Below are 26,119 nucleotides of genomic sequence, written 5' to 3'. Positions count from 1 at the left end.
AAGCCGTGTTGTGGGCATGAACTGACCAAATCTTTGAACCTTTCCCAACATTGGAAAAATGTTTCATCTTCCTTTTGGGCAAAGTTCATGATTGCTTTTCTGAGGGTAATCGTTTTATGATGTGGGAAGAATTTTTTTATGAATTCCCTCTGCATGTCGTTCCATGTGCCAATGGATCTAGGACGTAGTGAATGTAACCACGTCTTAGCCTTCTCTTTTAAGGAAAAAGGAAAGAGTTTCAGCCTGATTATATCCTCAGATACATTAGGAAAATATAATGTAGCTATAATCTCATCGAACTCTTTCAAATGTAAATATGGACTTTCTGATTCAAGTCCATGGAATTTGGGAAGGAGTTGGATAACTCCTGGCTTGATGTTCATTTGTCCTGTGTTTTCAGGAAAAATCATGCATAAGGGCGTACTCACTCCCGCCGGTTGTAGATAATCTCGTAAAATACGAGGCAGGAGTGCCTGATGCACCTCATTCTCATCTTGGGTATCCTCCACCTTGGGTGGAAGTAGAGGAGGTTAGTCTTCAGCCATAACTTCAATTAACTCAGGGGATTTCGAGTGGTGTCTAGTCCTGCGATGGATAGTCAACCCCTCAACCAATCCTCCTTCAGTCAAGAGATGTCGAGTGTTATCACGGGCCCACTTGGGCATGAAACACTCGCAGCCCTCAATCAAATTCGAAACATAATCCTAAGAAAGGAAAAGAAAATCTAGAAAGAAAGAGAAGGTTGGAAAGAAGTTACCAAATTGGAGTCCCTAAGTTAAAAACCTGCAAAATAAAACAAAATAAGTTAAATTCTAAAAAGAGAAAAAAAAAATCCTTTAAAAGAAAGATAGCAGTAAACTGATTTTTAAAAAACGGAATTCCTAAAAGAAAGTGAAAATTTCTAAAATAAATTAGGAAAGTCCTAAACTAGAAAGTAGGTTACTACAAGAGATCTGGAAAATAGAAAGTAGAGAAGGAACTTACCGATTTAGAAATTTCTATCTTAAACGCCTACACAATAGGAAAGTTAGTTTCTAAACAAAAATTCTATGAGTAGAAAATTAGGAAAACAAAATTAGATTCTAAAAGAGTTAGAATTAGAAAGTTACTACAAGACAAAAATAGAAAGTTAATTTCTAAAAAGGGAAATGAATAACCTAGTTTCCAAAACAGAAGAGGAAAGTTTCTAAAAATAAACTATTTCCTACAAATAGGAAAGTACTAGAATTAGAAAATTTCTCAAATTCAAACCCTAATTTTAAAAGTAGAAAAAGTAGAGGAATTAGGAAGGAATTACCAATTTAGAAACTCATGTCAGGATCCTACAAAACAAGAAAAACAGGTTAGTTTCTAGAAATCAGAAAAACATAGACCTATAGTTAGAAAAATCTTAATCTTAAACTAATTCTAAAACTAATTAATTTCAGAAAATCATAGCCGTCAGTCCCCGGCAACGGCGCCAAAAACTTGTTCATTCCCCAAGTATAGGGTTGTGATGTAGTAATAAACTCGGTGAGACCGAGGTCGAATCCCAAGGGACTAATACCTGTACGTAATCTGAAACTAAATAGAACTAGACCTAGGATGAGATGAAATTTAAATCCGATATAAAGTGATGAAATAATAGTGATATCTTAATCTAAAACTTGAGAGAAATCAGATATAAGAAACTAGGGATTCGGAGGATCCACTTGTAGAGATCAGGGAGATCTTTATGCCTGCTTCAAAAATCATGGAACTTAAACTGAACTTCCTCTGGTATAATTTTTTAAGAGATGAGAGATATATGAATTAGAATGGATTCCATTACCAAACCATGCCCAGGAGACAAAGTCAACAACAGAATTAAACTAATTACCAACCAATCAGATGTTTATGGAAGTCAGGAAGGATACCGCCATCCAACCATGCCTAGGAGACGATGGTGAACAACAGGGCTTCCTGACGTCATAATCAAAGTAAGGAAAAAGAAATACTCAAAGCCATTGCAAACCCATTGTAATGTCAGTCACAACAGGCCATTAAAGACTACAAATATTCTCATAATATAATTAAATCAAAAATCAATTCAGTCTAAACAAAAGGCATAGCAAAAGTCTCCCATCACGCTACAGGCTTCACCTCTTAGCCCTAGCTAAGAGGTTTTAGCCTGACATGATTAGGCTAAACATCCTCAAGGAAATAATCAAAAGAAGTCATAGAAATAAACAAATAAAAAATTAAATACTACTCTCTGTCTGCTCCGCGGCCGCCTGAAAATTGAATGATGCCTTCTCTCCCGCACGTCTCCTTTATATAAGTAAAAGAAGGCATCTAGGTCGGCCACCAACCTAGCTTACGCAATCCCAATCCGAAAACAACACCATTCCCTATTTTTACTCCACAAGAATTGTGGGCATGTCCCGTGTTTGTCACTGGTTGGCCGTCCATTTGGTCAACCATCTTCTTAGGGCTAGTCAAATCTGCCTCAGCTTTCATCTAGACGGATCAGATCTTTTATCCGATCACAAGTGATGGGCTGCAAGATCATCTCACCTGTCGGCTGCGAAACAGAGCCAGTTTGGCGTTCGGCACTGGTGTTGATGGGGCCCATTTATAGTGGTTCTTTTGAAGATCAGAGACGTTTAATGGATTTGTAGGACCGATTTAGGCCATGAGACAAAATATGGAATGAATCCAAATCTTAGGTGGGCCGCAATATCAATCAACGTGGCGTCCTTTCCTCCCATCTTCCAATCTCGCTATTGTGCATGGTTGCAAAAGAACACCATGGTTCTTGTTGAAATCATTCCTTGGACCCACTGGTCAGCTCAGATCATCCATCTAGATGATCTTTGTGGGCCATAAGAATCCAACACAAGCCCCTGTTTATGATTTCCCGTCTCTGCTTCGAATTCCACGGAAGTGCGATGATCAGTGGGGCCACTATGGGAATCTTCTAGAAAATCAGCTCCGTCCATTAGCTTCCTCATGAAAAATCGGTCAGTCCTGATCCGTTTTGGATCAAAAACCGTGGTAGCCCACCTGTTGGATCTTTCGACCGTCTAACCTGCGTTTACATGGTTTGAGAACCTATTTTCGATGTTCTTGGAATTTTGTCACTTAGGTTGTGATAAGAGGGACCTTGGGACTCTTATGGACGGTGCTGATTAGATCATTGAGGTGGAATGGTGGCCCACAAGCCAAAATCGTTGGGTATAGGTGCATACGTTGGTTGTCCGCGCTGGAGAAGGAGAAGGAGATGGGTTGATGTAGAGCTAGTGTACGTGTGCACTTTGCACATGTCACTTGAGGTGGGACTCACTGTGATACTAGTGGGAAATCTGATCCGTCTATCCTTTCTATCATGTCATTTAAACCGTTGAGGACAATTTAGAAGAATATCCAGATTGCAGGTGGGCCCCATATCACTGTTTTGGTGGTTGATCCGTCAGTTGAGCCACTTTCACAGTGATCCAGGAGCTAGAATTTGATTTGTATGGTTCATTTATGGTCCTCAGTCCATGTATGAATTTTTGAGCCGAACGGATGGTGGAAACCTTGTGATCTTGCATTCTGGCTGACTTTCAGGCCACTTGAGCTTCAGTTTCTTAATTTTCTTGGATCTCTGGCGTGTAAATCCTTGATCTTGGTCCCAGGAAGTCCCATCCACTGCCTTGGTGATGCAAGCGAGTTAAATCCATATTTTTAGTGTCCTTTCTAGTCCACGCTCGTAGATTCACCTTACATCACAACATGATTAAAAATAAAGCGTTAAACAGTATCATGCTCGTAAATCCAGCTAATAAATGGGGTCTAATATACAATATTTGACCCTCAACAATACCCGACCTATTAAAGTCAAATCCAGTAAGTAGGATACCGCCATATATTAACACATTTGTATGGAAGCCAGAAAAGGTATGGAGTGCAAAAAAAAAAAAAAGATAATGAGAATCTGAAATGCACCTACAAAGGACACATGTCACATTAGGAATGTCATAGCACCTAGAGACATATACACGACCGAAACCCTAAAGGCAATCATTCTTCATATGACAAGTGACAAAAATACACAGAATGCATATACGCAAAGCACCCAGTGTCACACCCCGCATTCGGATACAAAGTGTACACCCTTAGACCCAAGTTACGATCTATAACTTGTACACTAAGTATACATAAATCCACTCATTATACCGTTATTAAGAGGCATAATTACATGTATTTTAGTTTATCATCACATTAACGTTCATATACCCAACTATTTTCACTTCATTTAATAACACTTCATCCATAACATTCTCATTCATAAAATAAATTATCAAAACTAGTTTAAGTCCAACTATTTGGGACTTTATTCAACTAAAATATTCAATCATCATTTAACAAAGTTATGACTATAAACATATTTCAAATTTTAATCAAAGCAACATTAACTAAAATCCTTAGAATCAATCTCATAATCAATTTAATCATCTAATGCAGCGAGCTCATCCTCTATGAAATATGGTCATTGGTCTTGCGTTTCACCCACCAACTTGTCCTCATTTTTCAATACCCAATTAGGTCATCCTGCATCGTCCATGTAACGCCTCGAATTTCGGGGGCTGAGTACATACTCGACTCCTAATATCTCGGGTGCCACTTATGCTTTACAGAAATGGGGTTCTATAGTTCGTTTCACCTGGCATTTGAGCAATTTATTTAATTAAATTAGACTATGCGATGTACTATGGAATAAACTTAAATTTTAACGTAAGTAAATCGACCAACAAGTGAAATATATATATATATATATATATATATCCAAAGTACGAGATTATAACTGATCAATATATATAGTTTCAAAAATATGAAATGTATCAACTCAAAAATCTTATTGATGTCCTGAAAGTGTCCTACATCGGCCTATCCAGCAATTAGAAGTATGAGGACTCCACCGAGTCTGTGTAAGCCTCCTCTAACGCATCAGATGCCTAGTACCCGCATCTATGAAAGTGTCTAGTTAATGTTTTAAAATGCCATCCTAGAGTGGGGGTGAGTGATCAACTCAGTGGTTCTATTAGCATCAAGTTACACAAGTTATCAATTTCAAAGGCACAAATAATGAGAAGCAACTAAGCACACAATTCATAAATACTATTGTTAATGCACATGCATGGTATTATGATATGATACATGCCCTCATCATCCAACATTCCTTCAAGCAACACCATTTATACATTCGCATATGACCAACACCCCCTTAATGCGACCTCGATTGTCAAGTCGTCAACCTATGTTAATACAATGATATGGATATTCATGTTAGCTAAGTATTTAATTAAGTCCATTCATCCAATAAGATTGGGGACACTAAAACACCTCCATTTAATTAATGACCTTATCCAGATCACTTGGCCTAGGGTGGTCGTAGCGACTCTGAGCCTGCGATCCATGATACAAATTTAGGCGTCATCTATTTATCTCATAAATCAATAATTCCAAAGGTAATGCATGATACTCAAATATATGAGGATCAACTCGGTATGGGTCGTCACCCAAACATCAAGTATGATCATTCAGTTCTGAGGTGCGGACTTGTCATATAACCAAATCACCACAAGGAAGGATTCGTCACCCAATTTCATTCATGCCTGGGTCGTTCGAACGGTACTCTGACATGGAACCATCGGTCGAAAAATTTGACAAGGGCCATTCGAACAAGGAACTATCATCTTCTGTGCTCACTAGTCACCACGGGGAGGCTCGTCACCCCAGCGTAGGTCGACAACACGAACATAATGTCTCATACCACCATGCCTGGCTCCCAAGACTTGGAGATCGTATCACTAACGGTTAATAATAGGCCCCTCAAAAGTATGGGGTACTTCAGATTTAGGTAAGCGTGACCATACTTGGTGAACATACATGGTTGGCCAACTAGTGGACTAATTCAGCTGAATCAGGTGAAGTACGACACAACCGGCATTGGGCGCAAGCATCCCGCATAGTCCAACCACTGTCGGTTGTCCATCTTTAGCTTGAATCGGTCGAATTGGCCCAGGACAGCTGATCCAGTAGAGCTGCCCTTGCGAATCTTTCTGATTTTGCTGGCCAACCCAATTACCATTAGACTAAAATTCTATAGCATGCCACAAATAATTCTACTTAAGAATAAGTAACCAAATTCATCAATACCTCAGGATATTTTAGCTAATATGGGCAAACAAAAGGCATGCAAGTGCATTTTTTCCATCATCGCACAATTTACAATAACTAGATAATTACGCACAAGTATCAAGGGGAGAATGTGGAGCATATGGGCATAAAATTTTTAGTAAAACAGTCTATTTTAGCATGCAATCAAGGATCAACTATTCTAGAAAAAATTCACAATTCATGGAGAGTATTACACATAAGAATTACTCAATGTTTAGCATGCAAATTCTAAATTTTACTATACAATCACTAATTGTGACATAGGTTCGATAATCGGCAACCTAAAGGTCATTCCATACCTAGGAACAGTCCGATGGTTCGTGGAGCCGCTCCCAAGGTTTTGGTTTCGCGGGTTGGCATATCAAAGCCCTGTGCCGATAGAATTTACATGTTAGAGTGCATGCAAGGGGCCTAAGATGTCGAAATTTGGAAAGGGGCTGGATTGATTACCTCTCTATTGTTGGTGGGCCGCTTTTACGGCGATGGAGTCGTGGGTTCCAATGTAAGTTGTGGTATGAGGGGAAAATTTCCTCAAGTCCATCGCCTTGGGAGCTCTCTTCCTTTACTCTCTCCACTCTCTCTCCCTTGTAACAGAAAAATTCGTATGTGAGTGAGGGAATGTGATTTTTGGACTTATATAGTCTGAAATTTGTATATAAATGGCACTAGGAATTCTTTTTCTAACATGCATGCCCCTAGTGAGTTAGATCTTGAATCATAGGGCTATTCTAGGGTCCCACTGACTCATCTGTGCCATAGGACAAGTGCCCCATCACTAAATGAGTGATTGGTCCAAATTTGGAGGTAATTAGATGTCTCGATTAACCATGGGGACCCTACTTTCGATGAACGGTCGTCGATGATCGATCGAGGACACAGCTATACGGATACGAGTGGAGAAATATCCTTGACCCGTACCTCGAGTTTGGTCGCAATCTAACTGTCGAAAATTCACAATTTCATGAATGACTGGAGGGGCCTTCTTCACTTAAGTTTCAAATTTATGACTATAAGAGTAGCGCGTTTCAAACACTTACTTCCCGGCCCAAGTTGAGCAGTTCTAGGTACTATCTTGATTCACCACCCGTGATGGACATCAAGCCCAATGAGACGAACATTTTCTATAATTTCGGAACTAGTGACCCACTAACGAGCAGTCTAGAGCTTGTTCGGATAATCAGGGCATTTATCAAATCAATTGGGTTGGAAGATTTCTTGAGCGTAGTTGTTAGGATCTGGATTAACTAAGTTCATAGTGTGACCTATTCGAAATTAGTGAAAATGGTGATTCGATCATAAGCACTCTAGATCGTTGGTTCTTAGGCTAATGAGTGACCGAGTTAATTTGGTTTATTAATCAAGATCCGACCCATAGTTTCTCGACTTGAGATAGGTCTTTATTTGGTTATAGTTATCTCGATTGGTCAGTGATAGGTTGGCTAGATTTAGGCCCTATGTGAACAAATCATGCGGCTAAACTCAATGTTTAAATAATCGGTTGGATTCGTTAGCTTTCTACGGTTGATTAATCTTATTTATGCGGTTCTTTATCGGTACAACCCCGTATAAGCTCACTTCGAGTATCAAAGGTCAATAAGTGATGATGAAGGCTAGTTATATTTTTAAAAAAATTAAGGATTTTGGGCCATCTAAAATAGCGAAAATTCAGGACATTACAGTCCACCTCTATACGGTTGTTAATCCACAACGTTAGCTGGCCAAGCTAGTGAGTAAACAATATAACTAAAATAGTGCATATGCAGAGATGTCATGAGATGCATGCCAAGTGGAATGATCATATACTTACTTAGGTTGGATATCCGTCAACCTGAAAACTATATCCTTTAGACATCCACTATAGGTAAGCATGGGCAATCTATACCCATCTGACATCCACCTAGGCAGGCATGGGTAATCATACATATTCTGTGAGTAGGCTTCCACTATCATTGGCATCTAATAACGAATCTACCAGGCGCAACCATCTAGGGAGATCTCCTAAGAACCCATGCACAAGGTATGCATGCAGTCATAATGGATGCATGTAATGCATGCTTAATGACTATACATCAACATGTATAGGTTAATAGATACATCTCTCTCTGAGAGGAACAACGAATTCCATAAATTCAATGAATTGCATATTTGTATGTTCAAATCATAAATCATATGGTAAGTATCATACTAGCAATATAACATGGCAACCATATCAATCCAAACAATCACAATCATCAATTCATCTATCTTAATCATATAGATATAAGACACGTTGGAATTCACTAACCTATTTATGGTAGGGTTGAATCTTTTAAGTAATTAAACGTTTTGAAATCTACACTTAAATTTGTACTAAAATCATTTAACATACAATAATTTTAATTACATTGTGCCAACAATGGGGTTCATCTTTGATCAAAGCAAGATGACACATCACTAATCATTTAAATTAATTTTAGAATTTCACATAAGCTATCGATCAATGCTGTCGATTAATCGACCAAAGCTTGACTACCTTCGATCAATCGTCCGATCGATCAACAATAGGGTTGATGAACTATGGAATTAACGTTTGAAGTCTTTGGATATTTTTTACCACCATCAATTGATCGAACCCTGCTAGTCGATCGATCAAGCTTGCTTGAATTAAATCAGTTTGCTTGCTGGATAAATTTGGTCATTCTCAATTGGTACTCTCAATTGATTGAGACCACTCTAAGAGACCCTTGATCGATCAATCGAAACTCAACATGATTTTTCAACTTTGATCGCTGAACAAAAATCAACTCCTTCGATCGATCAAACATTGACTTCAATCGATCGACCGGAGTCGAATAGGTTCTGTTACACGGTCTGATTTTCTAAAAATTTTAAGGTTTTTCTTCTTTTTCCATAGTTTTGATAGATTCCATTAATTACGGAATTGGGTCCAACCCATATAATGGTTATTCTCATTGTTAAGTTTAGAAAAATTAAAGGATTGCTCAGATTCAAATATTTGGCGTCAATAATTGATAATTGAAAACTATTTTCAACAAAATCTAGAATTTGAGGCACTAACACGATTTGACCTTAAGATTTGTATATTCGAATTTCCTTATTTTGATATAGCTGGATTTTCTGATAGTCGATCTCTCATAATACAGATTCTTGCTCTGAGAATAAATTCTCTACATCTAAAACCTTCCCATGGATTAAAACGATGAGCGTAGTGTTGATCGACCATGTCCATCAATTAGATCTAGGGTTTCTGAACAAGGAAAATAGAAAATTAAAGGAGAATTTGATGAAAACTTACTGACAGAAGCTTATCGTTTGCAAGGTTTCTCTCCCTCATACAGCTACTCTTTTGGGTCATAACTTTTGTGGATTTTGGCAAAATAAAATTCTTGCGGTGTTGGGAGTTGATCCCCCAACTTATTCCTCTACTAAGAGTTTTATTAACTAGGATAAGTGCTTGGTTTTATTAAAAAAGGAAAAATCAAATTATTAATTTGTTTAGTCAAGGTCTCAAGTGGGTCACAAAAATCAGGGTCGTTACATCTAAAAAGTATACATAATTTGACATAGCACTAAGGTAGTGACCAATGACACATGATCTAATTTAATTAGCCATGCATAGTTGTAGAACTCAAACGTGCACTAAAGAGAGAAAGTTGTCTAAAAACAGACAAAAACATGAATACGCACGACAACATAATGGTTAGTTGCCCCCTTCTTATAAGCAGATCAAGTTAAGGCCGCTAACAGGTTGACTGCCAACCCCAAAATCTAAGGAACTATATATAAGGCCATCTTTTAACTCAAGTCTATAAAAGTAGTAAAGAATGAATAATAGAGAATGAAGAGTTCAAGGCCTTCGCCAATCCAAACACAACAAACCTCTCTTTAATTCAACGTTGCCTATCAAATCTTTTGTCCTAAATGGATGCCTATCTTATCTTGACATAGCCCAATTTAGCCCCTCCACTTCTATCAAGTGTCATGCTATGGTAAGTTTGGATCGATTAGTATAACTTTATTTTAGTCTCTTTAGTTTTATCCAACGCATCACTGCAGTAATTCGGATTTAATATAGTTTCATCTACGATCTCGTGATTAGAACATCCAAATCCTTAAGTCTTTAATAATTCTTTTAGCTATACCCTGTCATGCCTCAAACTCGAAAATCAGGCTCACAAAATTTTCGATCACTGAATCTAGCACCGACAGCCTCTGTAGTACCCCATTATCGGCTCCTGGCACCCATTTACCAGGTTCCGATCTTAGGATCCTACAAGGAGGATTTTCAACGTCAGTTTGATTCAAAATAAGCATAACCAAAGGCATAACTCACAAACAACAACCAAAAACTTCATCACATTTCCGCTATGATGAAAAACTTAGAGGTACAATGCGTATAAAGAAAAATATAATAATGATAAACAAAAGCTCCAAGATGATCTGCTATGCGCTCCTGCCTCAGCGCTGCTCGATCCAACGTCACCTGCATGCAACGGTTGTGCATAAGCTTATGAAAAGCTTAGAGGGTGGTGAAAGTGTTTGCGCAATATAGTAATACAATTATGCAATATCAGAGTAATGCGAAATATGCTGATGAACACTTGAATGTTATTGGCCGTACCAAGGCCATGCGATGCAAGGCATGAATGATGTCGGCCATACCAAGACCATGCGATGCGAGATGCAACTCAAGCATATCAATCCTCATCTAAGTCCATATATCAATACAGTTCAACTCTAGAATATCACCGGGGTCTAGTACACTCCAAACCAGATTATCGCCCCATCGCGCACAAAAAGGTGAGTGAAAGAGACTTCACTATCCGCCTGCCAAAATCGGGCCTGACTCATTGATAACGGACTCATTCCTCGAGCTGGTCAAACTCAGCCTAGCTTTGCCCTTTCTCTCAGGTGGGTAAGGCCGCACCCCCTTTCCAACAGATCACGACACAGTGGAAAAGCGTGACCTTCTAGTAATCGGCACTCGGCGCTCATGCATCCACTCGGTTTAGACGTTGGAGCAACCTCCTGGTATCATAAGGGTTTAGAAAATTTCACCCAGGGATATCTATAGCACCCCATGTAGAACAAGATTTTCGGTGTCCAATCCTGCCGACCACGATATGTCTGTGGAAGTTAAGGCCCTGATGTCGCTAGGGCATACAGTATACATGTCACACAATGCGAGATGCATGAATCACACAATCCAGTCATACAGTAATCATGCGCGTATCACGCGCTCATGTAGGCAACTTCCCTTACCAGGGAGTCCCATAACAATCTGTCCAAAGGCATGTGTTATGATCAATCACTCATCTCATCATAAGCATGCAGATGATGCGTATGGACATATATCATGGAGCTATATGAAGCATATTATATGATGATCATGTATCCCCCCTCTTATATCAAGGTTGGGCCTAAGCGGCCTACCCAAAGCTTAAGGATCCGGAAAGGGTTCCTTCACCATACTATCGCATGGCCCGCTAGATGCCCTAAGGGGCCCAAATGAGTCCTAGGTGAACTTCAAAATTAAAGAAGTAATCCCACTAACAACCAATGAGGGGCCCAACATCTTGGGATAGCCTAATGAGAATAGATGGGTCATGCAAATGGGGCCCAATAATTAGAGTCAACCCACTTAGAGAATGATGCGAATGGGCCTATCAAGGCCTAAGGGAAGGTCACAATAAGGACCTCTAACCATCGTTGCCCATCAATGTGGACGCCTAACTAACATTGCTCCCAAGGAGTGGCCTACATAAGGGATTCATACACAACGTAATGGCCACACATACATAACATTGGGCCTCATTCATGGGCCTCTCATATATCGTGTTGGGCTTCATACAAGGGCCTCGAATGTATCACAATGGGCCACGCCCACGGACCTTGAATACATCATAATGGGCCTCGCCCATGGGCCTTGAATACATCATATTGGGCCTCGCCCATGGGCTGTAAATGCATTTCAATGGGCCGTGCCCATGGGCCTTGGATATATCATAATGGGCCTCACCCATGAGCCTTAGTTACATCTCAATGGGTCGCGCCCATGGGCCTCGGATACATCACAATGGGCCTCATCAAATGGGTCGTAAATGCATCACCATGGGCCTCACACGTGGGCCTCATATACAATAAGTGGGCCGCACTACTTGGGCCTCGTATGCACCAAATGGGCCACATATCTAGGCCTAACAATACAAACAGGTGGGCCCCGCCCATGCCAAAATACATCATGATGGGCCTCATGGATGGGTTGTACCAATGGTCCTCAAGTGGGCTTGGACCATACTAAAATCATTTCAATAGTTGTAGGTGTAACATGTGTATCACTGTACACTATCAATCCAGGGGCACATGGCCTATTAATGAGGACCAACACTGCCCAAACATTGTCCATATAAATCAGCACCATCCAAACTTTGTCCAGGTGCATCAGCACCATCCAAACATTGTCTATACAAATCAGCACCATCCAAACTTTGTCCAACAGTGGGTCCCACCATCAGGACGGCTGGGATGTACATATACATCAGGTGGGACCCATGGAACTTTCTGATGCTAGTCTAGCAATGGGTCCCACCATTAAAACGACTTGGATGTATATATACATCACGTAGGACCCACAGAATGTGCTGACGTCAATCAGCAGGTGGGTCCCCCCATCAAAACGGTTGGACGGCATAGATAATACACATACATCAAGATAGGGATCCACCATCCATGAGCTGGACGGTGAATGCAACATATCATCAAGGTGGGTGCCAGTTGTGGCCCACCGCAATTTGCTACATACAGCAGCCGTGTGGCTGGCTGCTGGCCAGCGTACATTAGCCAAATCCATTCTTTCAAAACAGGTGGGTCCCACATGGGGCCCACACGTACATATAATCTCTCTCTCTCTCTCTCTCTCTCTCTCTCTCTCTCTCTCTCTCTCTCTCTCTCTCTATATATATATATATATATATATATATATATATATATATACATCCAGTGTCTAGCCCCACATGATGTGTATTAGACATCCATATTTATCTTTCCCTTTCATTCGGGCATGTGTGACCGTCCGGTCACGCAAGCCCCAAATCGGGATCAAGGTGGCCCACTAGTTGGATGGCATGGGTAAAATACACACATCATAGGTGGGCTATGATCAAAGAGATAGGGAGAGAAAGAGAGAAAGAGAGATCGGATATGACGGAGGGGCCCCGCCACTATGGGCCCTTCTTGGATACAAGCATACATCACGGTGGGTCCTACCATATGTGGGCCCTTAATCACAAAAAGATAAAAAAGAAAATATGTGTCCAAGATTACCTACCGTCCACTTCTTCTTGGCCCGATGGAACGCTGAACTCCTTGGCTTCGATCTTGATGGAATATGATGAAAAATGGAGGGTTGAGATGGGAGATGAGAGGGTAGGAAGTGGGCCACACTAAAGCTTCTCCATGAGAGCTTCGGAGGCTTGGACGTGAGATATTTTTGGTTGCTTGGAAATGGGTTTGAGAAATGAGAGAGGAAGGGTTGTAAGGAGAGAGAGAGATGGGTGATGGAGTGATGGATGGGAGAGAGGGATGGGTTGTGTAAGAAATTGTTGACTTTTAGGGTAGCTTGTGTAAGAGAGGTATGGGTTGTGATGGGTTAAGTGATGTGTTAAGTGATGGGTTGAGTGATGTAGTACTTGACTTGTACTTGACCCTTGATAGGATTGATTGATTGATTAATGTGACATTTTAGGTAGAGATTCTCTCGAAATTGTAAATGCGCGGCTTTTTCCTCGAACTGAACGCGGGCCCACATCTCCTAGCCTGGGTATCGCCTTAGCGCGCGAGACACGGCATCGGAACCGCGATGACAGTATAGTCGCTAGGGTACAAGTCTCGGGTTGACAACGTGTGACTCAGGGTCACGTGCAATTGCCAATTACAGGTCACGGATTGCCGGAATTAGATATGGAGGATCGTAGAAATCTACAGAATAGTACAGACTAAGATACAGGTCTTACATACCCTTCTAGCCAAACTATGACTGTCTCATAACCATCTAGGTTCAGAAGTCTACTGATCGACTAAGGCAATCTCACCTGTTCAAATGGCCGTCGGTAATTACTTTTGCTTTATTTACTTTTCTATAAATTATATTGTATTCATATTCATATTAATAAAATTGTCATTTGGTCGTATGTTTCCTTTTTTTCTTTTTAATCATTTATTTTATTGACAAACATGACCAACCTACCATGTAAAAAAAAGTCATTGTCTTCAAAACAAAACAAAAAAAAAAAAAAAAAAACCTCATGCAAATGACTAATCATTCCCTTCACAAGTAGCCTAATTTCTTGTTAATCAATGGTTAAATGGTCAGGCCGATCTTCATAGACTTGATCCTAATTCTACTATTTAAATGCCTAGGTTATAAGGTATTTGGTTTTATTGGAGTTGAATATGATTCTGACATGTCGAACGCATATATCCTTACACATGCACAATTAAAAACAGACCATTTACTGCATATTTAGTAGTGTGTCTAAATTGAAGCCCAACACAGAGGCCTTTGCTGGAATTCCCTTCATAATCATGTATTTTCTGGCCAGAAATCAAAAGTTTAAGATTGTGATGTAGAACGTGGCACAGATACATTCCTTACATGGTTGGACCAAAAGAAGGTGAACCGTAAATTGGCCATAACTTTTAATCTGGGTATCGTTACATGGTGCATAACCTATCAATCTTTACTGAAACGGGTCATCCCAAGTGAACCAACCCACAAAGTGAGTCACATCTGTCCATTTCGTCAGAAAACACATACTTTCAGCTCAAAAATGAAATTTTAAGGAAAAATTACTATTTTTAGCAATTCTAATATTATTTTTTTATATTTTCTTATTTTTAGAGTTTTAGATTTTCCATTTTTTTAGAACATACTAGGACTCTTCTAGCAAAAGTTTATTTAAAATTTTTATTTTTAGAAATTAGGCTTTAGAAGAGTTTTACTAGAATTAGGATTTTTATTAGAGTTAGAATTTTACTATTTTGGATAATTACGAATTTTAAGGAGTTTGAGTTAGAGTTTGATTCTGAAACTTCTTCCTAGGTTTGGTATCACTATTTAAAAGGTTGTAAATTCATTCTTATTATAATAAAAAAAAAAAATCAAATTTTGAATTTCTAGAATTATTTCTATTTTCTTATTTTCCCTCGTGGATTCGAGGTATCTCTGTGAGGAGTCCAAAGAAGCTTTGTGGATTCGGATTAGTTATCCCTTTGAGGAGAACGATGATCGACCTCATCACATTCATCCTTGCGTCAATTGGTATCAGCACGAGGACTCCCCTCGGACCGATGGCAAATAACGAAAGTATGGACCAAAATCTTATAGACAGTGATACAAGGATTCGTTATCTTTTGGAAAGAATGTAAGATTTCCATCGGGAAATTCAGTTAACCATGCAAGGGCTGCAAGTAACCATCAACCGTTTTGCAGATACGCTAATTTCACCCCGAGCCTAAAGCGATGATCAACCACCTGTGGTCGTTGTATGACATAACCCTGATTTTCATAAAGCACCATCCGATGATGGTGAATCGCAGGTCACCACTTTGATCATAAGTTATTGTACATGCCAAAGGTAGAGATAAATTTACAGCAGCACAACATCTTTCGAATGAGGTGCACAGTACACAAAAAAAATTCTCTAATGTGATCATTAATGTCAGGAGCAGCGAGAATCTCATATAAAAAACAATGGTAGAAAAGCTACAACTGAAAACAGAAAGGCACCCATCTCTATACATGATTGGATGGATCAAGGATGTCAACAAAACAAAGGTAACCGAACAATGCACTGTCTCATTTTCAATTGATAAAAATTATAAGGATCAAATACTTTGTAACGTGGTTGACATGAAAGCTTGTCACATGTTACTTGGTTGACCATGGCAATATAATGTTAATACTATGCATAGAGGCCGAGATAACGTATTTATCTTTATTAAAGATGGTAGAAAGTTTATCATCATCCTTATAGGAACGAAGAACCAACCCAAGACTTCTAAAGTAAAGGGATGATCTCTCATAACTGAACAAGATTTTGTTAAACAATCTTAGGAGATGAGAGATTTAGATGAATTGATTGAAAAGAAAAAATATATGGAGCCTATGAACATCCAAGAGAATTTGAAACCAATGTTGCAAGAGTTCAAGGTGATTGTGCTTGATGAACTTTCTAAGGAATTGCCTCCTATACGAGATACATAAAACCACAATGATCTTGTCTTATGAGCAAGTCTGCCTAATTGTCCACATTATCAGAAAGAATGTAAGATTTTGCAAGCATAAGTAAGGGAACTGATGCATACTAGTCAAGTCAGGGAGAGCATGAGTACATGTATTGTGCAAGCTCAAGAGCCTAATGCAAAGCATAACGAAAATGTTGAAAGACATCGACAGCAAAAATTATTTGAATATCATGAGCGAAGTCCATTGAGTAACTCTAAGACAAGTTTTTTCCAAATGGAGTGGTCTGATGTAAAATGTGGCACAAATACATTCCTAGCATGGTTAGACCAAAAGAATGTGAACCATAAATTGGTCATAACATTTGATCCGCGTATCGTTACAGGGCGGATAACCTATCAATCTTTATTGAAACGGGCCACTCGAGGTGCACAAACCCATAAAGTAAGTTGTGTCTATTCATTTCATCAGAAAATGTGCACTTTCAGCTCAAAATTGAAAATTTAAGAAAAAATTTCTATTTTTAATAATTCTAATTTTTTAGAGAGTTTGAGTTGGAGTTTGATTCTGAAACTTCTTTCTAGGATTTATATTACCATTTAAAAGGCTGTAAAATCATTTTTATCATCAACCAATCAAATTTTAAATTTTTAAAATTTATTTCTAATTTATTATTTTTCCTCGTGGATTTGAGATCTCTTCTCTGAAGAGTCTATAAAAGCTTCGTGGATTCGGAGTAGTTATCCCTCAAGGAAGATGGTGATCGACCTCGTCGTGTGTATAGCCATCCATCGGGTGTTCCAGGAGATAAGCGAGACCTGTGAGGGTATAGGCATCCACAGAGTGTTCCAAGAGATAAGTGAGACCTGTGAGGGTATAGCCATCCACAGAGTGTTCCAAGAGATAAGTGGTTTTTATCACTAAATCATGGGTCCACTTGTTGGAATTGGAAACACAAGCCTATCGTATAGATCCTCAAATCCAGGATCATATAAACATATCTGCCTATGCATAAATGCCAATACAGACCATCCAAATCATGGGTCCATCACCGTTTGAATCATGTCAGAAAATTACACTGAAAAGATGATGTCGACAGATTTGACTTTGTAATTCGGACATCAGACCGTTGTGTTTCTAACCATCCATTTAGTGGACACCGGCAATTAAGCTAAACTAATCCGACCATACATCTTCCATCCAATATGAGCCCCACAATTTGGACGATCTTGATTGGCATAAACATGTTCAGACTGTCCAATGGCTAAGTTTTCAAGTTCACAATAAGAAACAGCAATTCGCCGGACTACCAAATTATCTAATCCTTCAGCCATCCTGATACAATCACGACAGCCGCAAGTGTGTTGGTGGCACCCACCTGCGTACCACATGACCCGTCCAGTGAAAACAGGTGGGCCCCAGTATTTCCAATCTTCTAATAATGGGAATAGGAGGTAGCAACAATTCGGTGGTCCGGCGGACCACTGGATCTGTCCTTTAAATTATCTAAGGGAGGGGATGATGAGGTGGAGGAATTATGGTTGGCTATGGGGTGAGGCCCACTGCTTTTTGTGCCCGGCAGCCACCAAACAAGAGGCTGCAGTTTCGGTGTCGGGTGTCCTTTCTCTCGTAGATAGCTTTTGTTATCTTCCTATATCATATATAATTTGTTTTTATTTAGGATTTTAATTTTATTTTAGATGAATTATATGGTACACTGCCAGTGTACGTGTCGTTGGTTGTACCACACATCCATCCATGGCCTTGTTGCTGACATACCTGTACCTCAGTCCAAGCCCATCGTGGATCAAACTGCGCACGTGACATATCACGAAATATAAACACCGTTCGGATGATCTTGACCGTTGATCCTTTGACATCAAATTGAAGTGTTACAGATAAGATAAGATGGGGGGAGTTGGTTTGTTATAGCAAGAAAATCCCGCGGTTCGGATGATCCTTACCATCCAAATTATGAGTTGGGATGAGGCATAAAAGAATTATACAATTGGGATGATCCTGGTCGTCGAATCCACTCAGTTTGGATTATCATAACCGTCTGATACGTGACCAGGATATCCACTCAATTTGGATTATCAGAACCGTCTGTGGAAAAATTAACGCCATTCCGACGATCCTAACCGTCCACTGTGTAATCAGGCCATCGAATCGTGAATCCGTCACAGAAGTATTGCGCTATTTAGGATGATCCTGACCAGTGAATCCGGTGCATCAAAAGTCACTCCATTCCGATGATCAACAATTCAATCTGTGGCCATCAAGTTGAAGTGCACAAAATCAATACATTTGGATGATCCTAGCCATCCAATCCTGGGCACACGTGCTCTCACAAAGGTGAGAACAACCAGATGATCCTGTCCATCAGATGAAAGTGCATACACACGCATTGAGACATTGTACAATTGCAATATGGTGTAACTCTTACAAATGGAAGGTACTGGTTTTGTGACTTCCGAGGGGAGATTTGGTCCATGCGCGGCAGGCACTCTACTATACGATACCGTAGTGTATTTCTCCGGATAAAAAATAACTTCCATACTCTGCCAGAGTGTGACAGATGATGCACAGGCAACTAGAAATTACATGGAAATTCCATAAATGGCATACAACCAATCCAAATTAAACTGTAAAAATTATGGTTCCCGGACTAGATGTCTCACCAAACAAAAATCACACTTATGTAATTATATGAAGAACAGATAAGAAGACATATTTCAGATGGTTAAAAAATAATAATAATAATAACCAATGGTCCACTCAGAGTTTAACATTGTTCAATCAATCTGATTTCAGGGCACTGACTCAGCAAAAGTGGGTTCCACAATTTAACTGGTTTAATTTTAGTAATTATATGCTGACGCTACAATCTCTAAGTGCATGCGTATCAAGTATCATACTCTGGCAGAGTATCAAATAACTCCACATTTGTCTAACATGGGTTTCTTTTCCTGGAAGAGTAGGGTGTTTTTGGTAATTTGACTTTTATCTATATCTATGAAATAGTCGTAAAAATGACAATTTCAAAAGATTCCCTCTCCACTTTCTTTTTTGCTTTTTGTCCTTACTAATTCTTTCCAATGAAAGTGTGAAACCCTATCGTAATTAGCTTTCCCTTGATACTTTCATTTCTCTAGCTCCACATCTTAATGTTGTTTTTATTGAGCCATTATCATCATCCTCCACCCCGATATTGTTTAAGTGATCCAAACCGTTGATTTGATGGCCCCCACAAGGATGGACCATGCTTTTGAAATATCCTTGATTGGAATATACCTCAACCCCACATATTGGTGGCCCACAAATAGACGGATAGAAAAGGAAATACACAAATGTCCCACATTCAACTGGATTTGGACAAGAGATTGGATGGCGAGGATCTTCTGATCCATCCAAGGAGAGTTGCGAATCAAGATTTAAAATCAGTGTATACTTTATCATACTCTTGTTTACGGCCTACCCATTATGTATAGCCCTGATGGTTGATCTACTAGTATATAAATTGAATTTGGGTCGGGTACAAGTTCAAGGAAGTTGAATTTGGGTTGGGTCTGGAATAAGAGGATTTAAATGTGGCCCATTTATCTATGTCGATTCAATATTACAGTTACATTAGTCTAATTTCCTAGTTTTCTTTCAATGATACTTGAGTAGGAGTTTACGTTTTAATCAAAATTTCTTAATCCTTATAGGATTTACCAGTTGGTTATATATCAAGTTCAGGTCGGGTTCGATCAGGTCCATAGGGCGGTCCGATCAGGTTGAATGATCGGTTGACTCAACCTGACCCATTTCTAAACCTAATCAAAGGATGGTGCTGATCAAATCAATGATCTGACTGATCAATCAGTGAGCCCCACTTAAACAAACTGAAAATCCAAAATACTGCGTGATCATATAATATTTCGTTTCTATGTTTCCACATTCTTTTGTTTTCGTCTTGTTATTCATCAAACACATCTCTCTATCATTCACCTAGAATTTCTCCTAATGCAATACACAATCATTCATATAGATTTGTATTTTTCTTTTGTTTTTTTCAATCATGCTGTGTGGCTGGCAAGTATGTGCATACACATATCAGGAAAAGATCCGGTGCTCAAAGCCCATATCCAAGTTAACTGTAAGTATTCCATCTCGATGCACACGACATACATGTAAAAGATCCAGACCGTCCATCTGTTAGATCCGTCAAGGATGGGCCATACCCAAAAGTTCTTATGAATCAGATTCTCTTATCCTTTTGGAGGACTTTTAAGTTCCTTCACTGGGCCAGCTAGGATTGTCCAACTGGTATGATTGTTGAGTTTTGGCATCCACAGCAGCACCGAGAAGATAAAGGATTCTGATATCACACTCGTGTGCTATATTAAGAGTTATTCGGTGCTCCGATTGAGTGTGATGATTTATACACATGCGCCTCATAAATTATAAAAACAGCACATATGTGAATCATATCAAACCATTAAAATTATGGGCCTGCATTAGATAGATCAAAATTGAAAGAAAAAAAAAAAAAAACATATTGGTCAAAAGATCTTGATTCCAATCAATAAAATTTTCATTTCACCTATCCATTGATTAATCGGCCATTTACGACATCCGTCCAATGTAATATTTTGTTTATGGACCCATTAAAAATGGGTCCAAGGAATTGGATGGTTTAATTGAGGTAAGGATATTCCACGTATACAATAATTGATTGCATGAGTATGAACCATCGAGGAGTATCAGAGTATGTCTCTTTCTCTATAGGGTATACGCAAAAGGGGAGAGAGAGAGAGCTCACGTGCATACGAGGGGGTAGCCTGCATTTATGCATGCAAATGACTGTAGGATGAATTATGAGTGTTTGTTTCTTTGTGGGGATGTTTTTTTTCTGTCCCGATGCGAGTGTGTTTGTGTGTGTGGGCTCAAGTTTCGAGCAGTGTGATTGGGTCAGACCCTTTTGCAACGTTTTATTAACAAATCTCTTTCTTCTCTCTCTTATATTTTCATATACGAGAGAGGGGAGTTATATGAGAGAGGTAGAGAGAGGGCTGAAAGCTTAAAAGATAGAGGAAAGCTTAAAGGCCTAAAGCTGAGAGAAAGCTGTAGGGAGCCGAAAGAGCTTTTTTCTTCATGTTCTACCTGTATTTCTCTCCTCTTTGCTCATATAATATATATATAAAAAGAGTCTGCTTTCTCTCACCTCCAAAATCAGTTGCATGCTTTTATCTCATAAAGATATAGGGGAGAGAGAGAGAGAGAGAGAGAGAGAGAGAGAGAGCTTGGTGTTGATCCTCTGAAGATTCTTCACAAAAACCCAGCCCAACCCAAATAAGAGAGAGAGAGAGAGAGAGAGAGAGAGAGAGAGAGAGAGAGAGCTTGGCGTTGGTCTTTTGAAGTTTTTCACAAAAAACCCAGTCCAACCCAAACAAGAAAGAGAGAACTTCTTCTTGGGTTTTTGAAGATTTTAACAAAAACCCAACAAAAATCAAATAAGAGAGAGAGAGAGAGAGAGAGAGAGAGAGAGAGAGAGTTAATTGTTGTTGGTTTTTTAAAGATTTCAACAAAAACCCAACAAAATCCAATTGAGAGAGAGAGAGAGAGAGAGAGAGAGAGAGAGAGAGCGAGCGAGCGAGCGAGCTTGATTAAAGGTGCTCTTTGAAGATTTCAACAAAAAACCCAACACCGCCCAAACAAAAATCCTCCCATGTTCAGCTCCCCATCACCTTCCCAAGGCAACAATGCCTCCTCTACAATCCCTCCTCAACCCTTCCCTTGCATTGAAAATGGCAACAACAGCAAAAGGAAAAGAAGGCCTGCTGGCACTCCAGGTAAAAAAAACACACACACACACACACACACACACACTCCCATTCCATTTCCACTAGTATTTTCACCATCTTTCCTCTTCCCCTTACCCTCCCAATTTCCATTTCTCCTCCTCTTCTCCAACAGACCCCGATGCAGAAGTCGTCTCCCTCTCTCCGAAGACTCTTCTCGAATCCGACCGTTACATCTGTGAGATCTGCAACCAAGGCTTCCAACGAGATCAGAACCTTCAGATGCACCGTCGCCGTCACAAGGTCCCTTGGAAGCTTCTGAAGAGGGAAACGCCGGAGGTCCGCAAGCGCGTCTTCGTTTGCCCCGAACCTAGCTGCCTGCACCATGACCCTTGCCACGCTCTCGGCGATCTCGTCGGCATCAAAAAGCATTTCCGCCGCAAGCATAGCAATCACAAGCAGTGGGTCTGCGACAAATGTTCTAAGGGCTACGCCGTTCAATCCGATTACAAGGCCCACCTCAAGACCTGCGGCACCAGAGGCCATTCTTGCGATTGTGGCCGTGTTTTCTCAAGGTCTTTTGCCCATTCTCTACCACTAATTTTCGCATCTTTGTCTTTCTTTTAACACGATTCCTTAGTACTAATTTTCCCTAAGTCTCTCTTTTTCTCGCCCCATGCTAAGTAAATTGCTTGAATTTTAATAAGAGTGGCTTCGTCTCCATCCTCGAATACTAATATTTTCTTTTTAATGATTTTCAATAACATCTTGAATTATTTCCTCTTGTTTGGGTTTGATCATCGCCAAATTCCGAACCCAATTCCTGGAATTGAGTTTCATTTTGTTAATTTGATTCTTTTAACTATAGAACCCAAGAAGAGGAACACCCATAACAAACTAGGTTTTTATGATATTTTTTGGTTTGATTTCTAATTTGGATTAGTTTTTTCCCATCTACTTCCCATGTTCTCCATCCAAAACCCAAAAACACTCCTGCCCCCAACACACAAAGGAAAATAAAAGGAAGAAGAAGAAGAAAACTAAGAAGGATCATAACACTAAAAAATCAAGCAGTTAGAATCATGGCTTCGTTTTTAAGGGTTTTATTTTTCCTGTTTTTATAAGACATATCCAAAGCCCAAACCCAAGATCAAGATCTCTTTATTGTTTCTAGTTAACTCCACCATTTTTTCTTCTTGGGTTTTATGATCAAAGGACAGTCAATAAATAAATAAATAATTTCAATAGTCTTCTTCACCATTCAACTCTATTGACAGTTTCACACTATTTCCAAGATGACTATTCAATTTTTCTTATTTTGAGAGCTAACTTTGAATTATTATTTTTTGCTTAATTCACATCAGTCCTTTTTTAATTACCCAAATCCTAGAAACCCCAATATCAAAAACTCCTTTATCTGTTTTATATTATAATAAGTTTCCGTTCCTAATCAAAGATTCTCTTAAACCTTATTTCCTGTTCTACATTTCATCCAAACATCTGAAATTAAATTATATTTTTCAATTTTCGGTTTTTTTTTATCTTGTTCAGGGTAGAAAGCTTCATTGAACATCAAGATGCTTGCAATGCGGGCCGCCTGCGGCCAGAACTACAGGCGCCGCAGCCTGCCTGCCTGTCAAGGACCGCTTCCAGCCCAAGCCCATCAAGCGAAACTAACTTCAGTGCAGCCACATGGCCTGGTTTGAGAATGACGAAGCAGACAGCCATGACTGGGTCCATCTTCTTATGTTCCGATCGGGCCCCACCAGCGCCATTCGATCTTCGCCACAACCTCGAACTTCAGCTTCTACCCTCTTCCAATCCCCATCCCGACGCCTTTGGAGCCTCCTTCCACCCCAATTCCGATGAAACGAATGCCACCCGGTTGCAACTCTCGATCGGAACTTCCAGCAATTCCAATTCCGACATCGACCCAAGTCGTGATTCCCCGGGCGGGAAAAAGTCTGCCGAGGAGCTAAAAGAACAGGCTCGGGAACAGCTCCGGCTAGCTGTCGCAGAGAAGGCATTTGCAGATGAAGCCCGCCAGCAAGCCAAGCGGCAGATCGAACTCGCCGAGCAGGAATTCGCCAATGCGAAGAGAATTCGGCAACATGCACAGGCCGAGCTCGACAAAGCTCAGATCCTCAAAGAGCATGCTACTAAGCAGATCAACGCCACCCTCCTCCAAATCACGTGTCACACGTGCAAGCAACGGTTCCAAGCAGCTGCCGTTGCAGCGGCCCCCACGACGGTGCTGGTGCCACTGCCAGACGAGAACTCGCTGGTGATGAGCTACATGTCATCGGCCGTCACGGAGGGTGAAGGCGAGAACGATGATCAGAACCGTCGATCCAAGATGGCCCACCACGACAGGTCTCTCTACTAAGTATTTTTTTTCTTCTTCTTTTGTAATTATTAACGGAGTGCTTGTTGTAACCTGATATGATTTGGGGTTGCGTTTGTTATTTTTTCATTTATTTGAATCAAGAAGAATGAGTTGTTGATGATGATGATGATGCTGACGGTAATGATGATGAAGCTGCTGGGCCATGTTAGTTTCTTTTCTTTTCTTTTTTCTTTTTCTTTTTTTTTTAAAAAATTTTTAATTGTAGATTTTCTAATGGGGTGTTTTGTAATTTGCATGTGTTTTTTATGACTTGCATGATTTTACGTGGATCAATGGATTACTTTGATTATCTCTCTACGTTAAACAGCATGTTTATGTTAGTGTATGGTACTCTGGTAGTGCATGGTGCATCATGTTCATTCACTCATGAACTTTACACGTGTATGTACAGTTACACGTGCACGTTCATGCGCATATGTTCTTCTAGAGTCTAGATGGAGCCCAAGCTAAAAGTCACATTGACCCATGAGCCATCCAATGTACAGTTACATGACCAATGAAGGACGGTTCAAACTCAATGATCTAAGATGCGATGGTTAGGATCTCCGGGTCCTTATGATTCTTAAGGTGTGCACGGTTCCATGTGGGTCCCACTTTTGGATGGTCAAGATCGATATATATGCATGCCACTGGTGATTGTATGCATGAATATGGTGTTACCGTACGCTCTCCTAGCGAGGAAGGTGGACTTTTTTTTGACAGGTGATCACCTTGCAGGGCGAGTGGTGAATAGAAAGACCATTGAAATGGGTCCTGATGGAAATTGCCAGTTGAATTTAAATCATCAGTGCACAGAAAAAGAGAGGGAAAAAAATTCTGGCACTGGCCCCACACGTCTAAACCACGAATACACAAGTACGACATCAGAGCCGCTCATCAAACTGGATCCAGTGTGTGGATATCATTTCTCAAAAATAAGCCAATAATATAGTTAGATGGATACCTTTTAATGCACATCAACCAACGGTCAAAATTCCATGTACACATCTTTATCCCTAAAGTTGTATAACCACGTTGGCCACCACAAAATGAACAGCTTGGATCTTTCACACGTGCTCTTATTCCCAGGTGCGATGCAAGTACACTCTTGAGGAGAACAATTTTGATACTCTGGCAGAGTGTGATGGATGATGCACAGGCTCTTGAAACACTAGGCGTATAAGTAGTCAAATTAAAAATACCAAATTACGGCATCCATTGCAGATGAATCATCAACCAAAAGTAAGCTCACTCGACCATTGGATTAGTGGACATTTAACCAAAAAGTAAGCTACTCGACCATAGGATTAGTGGACGTTTAACTAAAAGGGGAGTTTTTTAGACCGTCGGATCAGTGGAAGTTTATTAAACAGTTGAAAATGAAATACATCCGATGGCCCTATTTCCACAAACAAGCGTCCACGAATCTGAGGTTAGGTTTCTTCTGATCTTGGGATTGTGACTTGCAGACTGAGATGCACAGTCCAGTGAGTTTTATTTGAGTTAATATATCCAATAGCC

At 39.9% G+C, this 26,119-nt stretch overlaps 1 protein-coding gene and 1 non-coding gene across 2 annotated transcripts; both read left to right on the top strand.

Annotated features, from left to right (window-relative positions):
* Positions 1–107, top strand: LOC131252254 (small nucleolar RNA R71). The gene has a single exon (XR_009174288.1). It is a non-coding gene; the product is annotated as a small nucleolar RNA R71 (small nucleolar RNA).
* Positions 108–21,286: 21,179 nt separating this feature from the next.
* Positions 21,287–24,772, top strand: LOC131251618 (protein indeterminate-domain 16-like). Its single transcript, XM_058252454.1, has 3 exons — positions 21,287–22,263; positions 22,388–22,787; positions 23,764–24,772. Exons 1-3 carry the CDS (start codon positions 22,140–22,142, stop codon positions 24,596–24,598), a joined length of 1,359 nt encoding a protein of 452 aa, XP_058108437.1. The 5' UTR covers positions 21,287–22,139; the 3' UTR covers positions 24,599–24,772.
* The last annotated feature ends 1,347 nt before the right edge of the window (positions 24,773–26,119 follow it).

Source organism: Magnolia sinica, chromosome 7, assembly GCF_029962835.1.
Source record: "Magnolia sinica isolate HGM2019 chromosome 7, MsV1, whole genome shotgun sequence".
In the NCBI taxonomy this organism is placed as follows: Eukaryota; Viridiplantae; Streptophyta; class Magnoliopsida; order Magnoliales; family Magnoliaceae; genus Magnolia; species Magnolia sinica.
Note: the sequence above shows the minus strand (reverse complement) of the source record. Positions and strands in the feature narration are given on the sequence as shown.